The sequence below is a fragment of the Pyxicephalus adspersus genome, chromosome 3 (assembly GCF_032062135.1).
Source record: "Pyxicephalus adspersus chromosome 3, UCB_Pads_2.0, whole genome shotgun sequence".
Taxonomy (NCBI): Eukaryota; Metazoa; Chordata; class Amphibia; order Anura; family Pyxicephalidae; genus Pyxicephalus; species Pyxicephalus adspersus.
In genome coordinates this window covers 54663391-54671517 of record NC_092860.1, presented here as the reverse complement: position 1 = coordinate 54671517, position 8127 = coordinate 54663391, and the positions used below count along the sequence as shown (strand labels likewise).

Sequence of the window (8127 nt, the reverse complement as noted above, 5' to 3'; positions counted from 1 at the left end):
CGTTATCTCTATGTGCAGGATCGGTGCTATACGATCGTTCGTAGATATCGTGCAGGATCGTTCGTCGTTCGTTTTCCAACGATAATAGTTGGAAGTGTGTACGTAGCTTTACTTATCAACAAAACACTTTGCTGATCCTATCCTAACATATTTACATAGGCACCTTTGGGTCTAGGAGGACAGCAAACCGTGAGACAGGTAGATACAACCCCCAGGCGTAGACTGTGTTGTTGGTAATATTCCAGCAAACTCCGCAAACTGGAGAAGTGTCTTGGGACACCAGCCAAAGAGAAAGTTTCATTTTTGCACTGAATGCAACATCCCTGGTAGTCTTTACCCAAAGGAGTCTGTAGAGGATACAATAAAAAATGATGGTAATAAATGAGTGCAGAAAAGAAGAAAAAGTGAGAAAAGACATAAGAAGGATAAGTGGAAATATATGTATCTGTTTATGGCTCTAGATGGACTCTAGATCGAAGTTACAGAGGCATAAAAGTCAAAATAGCACAACTACCCAATTAGATTGCTGTTCCCAATATGTAGGAAGTTTGTGTATTATGCTGGAAATATGATAGAAAATGTTGAAATACAACCAATCCCAAGCTGAGATTTTATGTACACAGAGGGTAATAAATCATTTAGATACATAATATGTATGCCCTAAATACTGCAAATTCAAATTATTAAGAGAAATGCTTCAAAGCATGAAGTTGATGTGACTGAAAATTACACTTAAGGAAAACATGCAGAATTGTACCTCCAAACACACGGTCAGCAAGAATTTATCATAATCTTGGGGTGAACAACGAAGAACATAACTGCCTCCCATGCTGTCATTTGTCTTCAGTTTAAAGATTGCAAACTCTGATCTGGAAGAGAGGTCTATTTGATTAGAAGACCCAAGGAAAAAGAAAGGTCTACAACTTTGAAATGTATTTACCTTGTATTATTGTTGCTATTTTTTAAGTTTGCACAACTTACACATACAAATATTTTTTAAATCAAATCAGTCCTACAGAAGATAAATGCTGCATTGAAAGAAAAATTAATGCTGTAGCCGGATAATGAAAATGACGTATTTATCATCCTTTAATGTATCGGACTATAACCTTCATTAAAACATTTTTTGCAACTTTGGACTTAAAAATCCTAAAAGACATAAATCAAAAACTTACGTGATGGGTCCATGACACTGATTCTCTAAATTCCACCTTAACCTAGGTGGAACCACTTCCTCACAGAAATAATGGTTAGAATCTGTAGTCAATCGATAATATTCATCAACCAGAGATACAAAAGACAAGGCTTCTTTCAAGACTGGAAATTGTCCCTCCTTGGACAAGAAACAAAGGAACATGTATATTAGGAATTATCGATTTCTATAGAACAGCTTACCAGATATATATTTAAATGTTAATAAAAGATACTGTTGAGTTTTAAAAAACTGCAGTGGCATAAAACCACCAGGAAAAATATATTGTGTTATTGATTTCTATACAATTACCAGCATACACCTAATTCTCATTGACTGATCATTATAAAAACATACAATATGGACTGGATTTAAACACGGTATTTGGTACAAAAGGTAAACTTGACCATATTAATTTTGTGCTGGACACCAGTAGGGATACAGATGATGTAATGTGATGATCACATTCAAAGATTTGTTTTTTGGTGTTTGCTAACTTGTTTGCTAAATGTCTGTTGCTGTCATTTAAATTATGACTTTTTTTTGCATATATCAGTCTTTGTCACATTTCTTTAGTTATAATTTTCACAACTATTCCTATAAAACATTAACACCGGCTTTACATTTGTACTGTATGTTGCAGTAAAACATGTGTTTTACAAAGGATTGCTGCAATGCACCTTATTTCATAGCATGATGTGTGCTGTGTTTTGTTATCATTATTATAGAACAGCATGCCAATAAGTACAATTGATGACAACTCACATGACTATGTCCACAAAATACTGCAGGTGTGATTTATATGCATTGAATATGTGCTGCCAATTTTTGCATGAATTGTTTGGCAATTACCATTTATACCATTTATTCTGGCTTCTCCAAGTAAAGAATTCAATTTATTGGGTATTTTAAATGCACTTTTTTTTCTAAATATGCAGTTTTAACAGACTAAACAGTACTTTCGTAACAGTAACTAAACCTTTGTCTCTATCTGTAACTGCTTCCCTTGGCCACCGGTGAATGAAGCACAGTGAAGCATGTCTAAATCTGGAAAAGCAATGGGCTGTGATCGATAGTCTGGTTTCACTTACACAGGAAATGTGTACTTTAAGGAAGAGCATCTTAAGAGTAATGCACTCTTGAGTGGGTAGTTAGGAACAAATGAGCAAATGCATTTTAAAGAATAAGTAGGAGGGAAAAAAGTAAAACCTGTGTAAGAGCATCGAACATAAGAAAACCCATTGAACAGTATTTCTACTGTTGTATTTAAAAATTATGTGCACACCCTTTTATATCTAATTAAAATCACCTGAAAATTAGAAAAAAAAGGAAACTATAATTTTCTCATTAGCTGTATTACCTTCAGACAGATCCAAATTCACAGTTGGTAATAATAAAAATCAGCAGTTAACAACAGTACGTAATATTAATACATTTATTATTTTGAGTTACATCATTTTGATTAGTACACATTTACACTCACCAGAATTTTGTTATTTTGCTTGGTGATTGTTACAATGCGACCTTCTGGCACTATTTGTGAGTTGGCTTGTGTTATTCTAATGTCTACAATTTCCGCAAAGTCACAAAATGGCTGCCACAACTACAAAAGAAATATAACCAAACATTACAAAATATCATGCCCATAATTTAAACATTATTAAGAGAGATTTTATTATTTCTCATAACTTATGCATTCACCTTTTTTTAAGTGTACTTGTGTGGAGCACCTTCCAAGAGTAGTTTCAGAATGAGAGGTCAATAGTGGTTGTCCCATAAGCTTCCTATGCAAGCTAAGTCAAACTGGTTTTGGTGTATTTTTGGCCCTCATGATATATAAAAATTTAATTTAAATGATGACCAAGGCCTGTCATGTTGGATTCAAGCATAGCATACCTCAAGCAAAACTTTTTCAATTCTGGTCAGAGTGGGAGATTTTTGCAATCTGTGTTTACTGGGGAGATTTTCTCAAAATTCCAGCAAGGCATTTCCTGTTGGCAATGTGCAGCTGGAACAGTTATTTTGGAAAATTTTCCCTTGCCTCCTGTTGCAATGAGTATCAAAAAATTGGATTTCTCACCATTTTTGTATTAGACACCAAAGCATCTAGAAGTACCGAATCTCCCCTATGCAGAGGACCCAGTGGTGATGCAAAGGTTGGAGAAAGAGTTGGTGGACACAAGCATCTGACACTTGCGGAAGTGGTAAATACCAAAGAGACTGGTTCCCTAAACTGAACAAGTAGGAGACGTCTTCTACTGAAGGTCACTTTTAGCTGTTTTCTGTTCTACCAGTTTTAAATATGCCTGCTAAATGTTGTGTTATTATGTAAATTTTGTTTTTGTAGTTTACTGCAATTAAATGAAATGAAGGGTTGCAGTTGTAGACAGTTTGTGTCTGATAGGGCCAAAATGCTGGTAAAAACAATAAGGGGCAATTTCTCAGTGCTTATTGCAATCCATATTAAAGGCAATTGAAGAAATGAGAGCCAAAGCTCCTACCATGCCTACGTTCTGGTTTTGCCCTTATATGCTCTGGTAGTACCTCCGTTACAGCTTGATAACTTAAACATTTTTCTTATATAAATGAGAAATAAAGGGAACGGGTAGCAGGGGAGAGAGGGAGGATTTTTTAGGCAGTCACTTCATACAGGTAAAAACAATCATATTTATTGAATAAAATACTACATCAAGAAACACAAACATACAAAAATAATTTTGGATATTCTACCAAAAATTGGTTTCTTCAAAAAACAAGCGCTCATTATTAAACATATAATGAGTTTACAATAATGTGTCACCGGGTATTGGGGTAGTGGGATCCGTGTTATAAATCTTCCTCCCGATGCGTTTCCCTTATCTAGGCTTCCTCAGGGGATATGGAGACTTGTGACACAAGAGATCAAAGGTTAGTGTTCCCAAATGTGACACATAGAAGATAACTAGAAGATCAGTCTTGTGGTATGTCTTGGCTGCGTGAAATATTTATATTATCGCTGTCAAAGGATAATCACTTATACATATTGATCGTATATAGGAGGACCTGAAGATAGTATTTGGAGTCACTCTAGAGCAGGGGGTGGGGGGGGAGCCTCTGCCCAGTCAGTTTTCAAAAGTCTCTTTACAGACAGGTGTAAGGAACTTACCTGTCCTGCGAGCCCGCGGTGTCCCTGGGGATCCCAGCCACAGAAGGAGACACCGCTGTAGCAGGCAGCATGGCCGAGGCTGCTGCTCTATCTCGCAGCTTGTCTCTCTCTGCAGGCGGAGGGATCCGTCCTGGCCAAACTACTGTTCAGCCAGGCGGCATCCCTTGCATCCCTTCAGATGTGGTTACTGAAACTCCTGCTCTCAGCACTCCTTTGCATGTGCGAAGTAGTGCACGTCCTAGGGGTGCTGTGGGAAGAGGTGCGCGTGTTACCATGCATCCCTCCTGTACCCCCCGAGGGCGTGGCACACGGCTGCCTCGCCCCGGGGCAGGACATAGTTAGTTTGAATTCCCTGCGGCCAATCGGGATTCACTTAGTCTCCTATCAGACGGCGCCAAGTGGCGCAAGGTCATTGGTCACTCTGGCCATTTAAGGAGAGCCGGTCCTGTACACCATTGCCCGCTTTAAGCCTGTTAACAGAGTGTGCTTGGGTGCGTCCTTGTGTTGGTTTAAGTTTTTCTGCTTAGTGACCTGGTCTAAAACTGACTCTGCTTGAACTCTGCCAGCCCTGACCTCGGATTGTTACTGACCATTCTGCCTGCTGCCTGCCCTGACCTCGGATTGTTCTTGACCTGTCTTTGCCTTACCCTCTTGTACTTCGGTTGTTTGGACTTAACCCTTGCTGTGCTTTATGACATTGAATAAAGCCTGATTGAAGGATATCTGGAGTTGGTTGTGGTTTGTGTGCCCAGGCGCACACAACAGGTAGGTCTAAACTCTCAAAGGGTATGTAAAGTAGGTAGATTACTTGGTACGTGTATTTATTCTGTTTTCTGGGTAACCCTAAATTGGGTGTTAAATATTTTTATTTGGGTGTCCCAGTTAATAGGGAAGTCTTATGGTGATAAGGCATTTTGCAGAGTGAATTGACCACACTGAGAAAGTTTTTTGATGTTTGTAGTAAGTGGAAAGAGCAGTGTGTCTGCAGCCAGACTTGTGGCTGTACCCGTTCCCTCTATTTCTCATTTAGTCTAAATTGAGGTTTGGCAGAAGTAGCTAGGATTGCCTGGAAAATTTAGTCCGCCTCTAAAATAGTCTCCCTAGTTTGGTACATCTACTACTTACCTTTTCCTTATATAGTTATGCACATTGTTTAATCATGCAATAATATCCCTTATGTATCATGTATCGTAAGAAATTATTATTTTTATAATTACTGTTATTATTAATAAACAGGATTTATACAGCGCCAACTTGTTACACAGCACTGTACATTAAATAGGTGTTGCAAATGACAGACAGAAACAGACAGTGACACAGGAGGAGGAGAGGCCCTGCCCTGAAGAGCCTACAGTCTAGGACAGGGGTCCTCAAACTACGGCCCGCTGAAGTTGTCCATCCGGCCCCCCGGCTGCTGAGGCTGCTTCTCCTGCCTGAGTTCTGGCTGCCTGCCATCTGCACTCAAGGGACCCGGTCACGTGACACCACTGTTGCTGGGGTAACGCTGGAGGTGTCGGGCTGAAGCCATCAGGCAGAGAAGGTATGAGCAGAGACTCACTGCTGCCTTCATTTCTCACTGCAGCACAAATGTACATGATCAATGTACATTTGTAAATAGTATAAACATACTATGCACATTGATCATGTACACATGTGCTGCAGTGTGATCCATGTATGAAGGCAGCAGTGAGTGACAGGTAGCAGACACTGACAAAGTTTTTTTAGCAGCCCTTTTTTAATTAATAAAAAGTGTGGGGTAGTGTTGGGTGTAGGGTAGGGTGTATAAAAAGAAGCAAATTAATGAATTGCTTGAGATTATTCGTTTGCATGGAAAATGCAAGATAAATTTGCATTTTCAATACACACAGTGAAAATTCAAATTTATCTGTGCATTTTCCATGCAAAGGAATAATCTCAAGCAATTTTAAAGCCAAAGTAAACGCCACTTTTTTCTTTAATGATCGTCAAGTGTGCTGTGCATATAGTATTGTTCTTTCATGTTTTTTATACAATAAATACATTTTGTGCAGTGTGCATAAGAATCTTCTCCTGTTTTTTTTCAAACTATAGTACGGCCCGCCGACAGTCTGAGGGACCCCTGGTCTAGGAGATGGATAAACTGTTGTGAATATACATTCTATCAGGTGTTTATATCACCACTATCTGGTTTATTTTCTCAGCCACATCCTTACCTCGCTCTCAACCTCTTTCCAGGTAATGCCTGCACTTCCACACACTCTGAAGAGCAGGTCTTTACTGTCTTTCTGTGTGCTTTTAACTGCAAATGTCTCAATCTGGTAGCTTTGGTCCAGTTTCTCTAAATCCATGAGATATTTAATTTTGATAAGAGGAACAGTAAGTGTACAAGCACGGATCTTCCTCAAAGAGTTCTGCACCCTCCTGCGCAGTCTTTTGCGGGAGAAAAAGCTCAGTTTCACAATACTTTGTCGCAGACTTTGTGGGACACAGTGCTTATAGCTACATGGAGAAAGAAAAAGATTTAAATTAAATCACGATTAGCAGATTTTAAAGGAAAAAAAAGAATTGGCAGTGTAAGAACCACTGTCAGATTTATTTACTCCATGAGTGAAGCAGCATGGTTTTTCTAAGTTTCAGCTACTGAGCTTTGTAAACAGCATTTTGTTTCTTTTTATCAAAACATCTGGTAAATGTGTGTCATACTTGACATGTAACTGGATGTCTACAAATGTAAATTGTTTAGATGTAAATCAAGGAAATTTAGATCACTCTGTACACAGAGATGAGAATAAAAAGGCCCAAGAGTGACAGTATGGAGAAGGGTCATGCAATAATATTCTGCTGAATGACCACAGAGTAGTGCCATCAAGCTGTTCTGGGTTTTTTGGGATACTGGCAACACCTTGTTTGTAAGTAAAAGTTATTATTTGTTTTAACTGATCTTGTTTCACTAAAGAATCAACTGACACAATTTCTGAACAAGATAAACTCTTTTAAATGATTATAATATACCTGCTTTAAAAGCCTAGTCACATGCTCATGAATGACAAACACATTAATCAAAACCTGTTTTTACTTTCACCTGAAATTCCTTGGAAATTATTGTTTCTACTACAGATTACCTATCACTGCTGTGCATAAATCAAACATAAAGACCAAAAAGTATCAATCACATTGGTTCTCAAAATCGCAATGGTATTTTTCTTATAGTAACTTTTTAACTTTGCTCTATTGCATACTTTCAATTATATCAGTCGGTGTCTTTTGTATGTAAGTTTTCCAACATCATAAAACAAGAACTGCAGCGTAAAATGAAATCTTTTCTTTAATCTCCGTTATCACCATGCACTAATCTGAAAGTTTTGCGACACTGACTTCCTTTAAACAAGCTTCCTTAAAATTAGTTTTAGTGTTTGACTGCTTCATGAGTCATGTTTGCTAAATATTTTCCTCCCACATGTTGACCTCCGACCAAGAGATGATACTAAGATGATGGTACCTGGTGAAAAATTCTTTCTGTTTCTTTGTTTAGAACAGATAGGTTTTTGAACACCTCTTTCAATCTCTTAGATTGTAAGCTCTTCTGAGCAGTCTCCTCTCTTCCTGTGTCACTGTCTGTATCTGTCTGTCATTTGAAACCCCTACTTAATGTACAGCACTGCATAATACTATTATTATTATTATTATTAATAATAATAATAATAATAATATTAATAATAACAAACATAACTAGGAAGCAAGAAGTGGAGTGAATGTTTCTTACTCTTTCACTGACGTGCCTTCAGTGTTTAGTAAGATCAAATATTCCAGA

At 38.0% G+C, this 8127-nt stretch overlaps 1 protein-coding gene across 1 annotated transcript in view; it reads right to left on the bottom strand.

The window, feature by feature from the left end:
* JAK3 (Janus kinase 3) overlaps positions 1-8127 on the bottom strand; it is a gene marked incomplete in the record, with an annotated part of 52595 nt that overhangs the window by 24736 nt on the left and 19732 nt on the right. Inside the window, 5 exon segments of the mRNA XM_072404702.1 lie at positions 164-347; positions 758-869; positions 1176-1333; positions 2676-2795; positions 6530-6815. Of these exon segments, the coding sequence (XP_072260803.1) occupies positions 164-347; positions 758-869; positions 1176-1333; positions 2676-2795; positions 6530-6815 (860 nt within the window).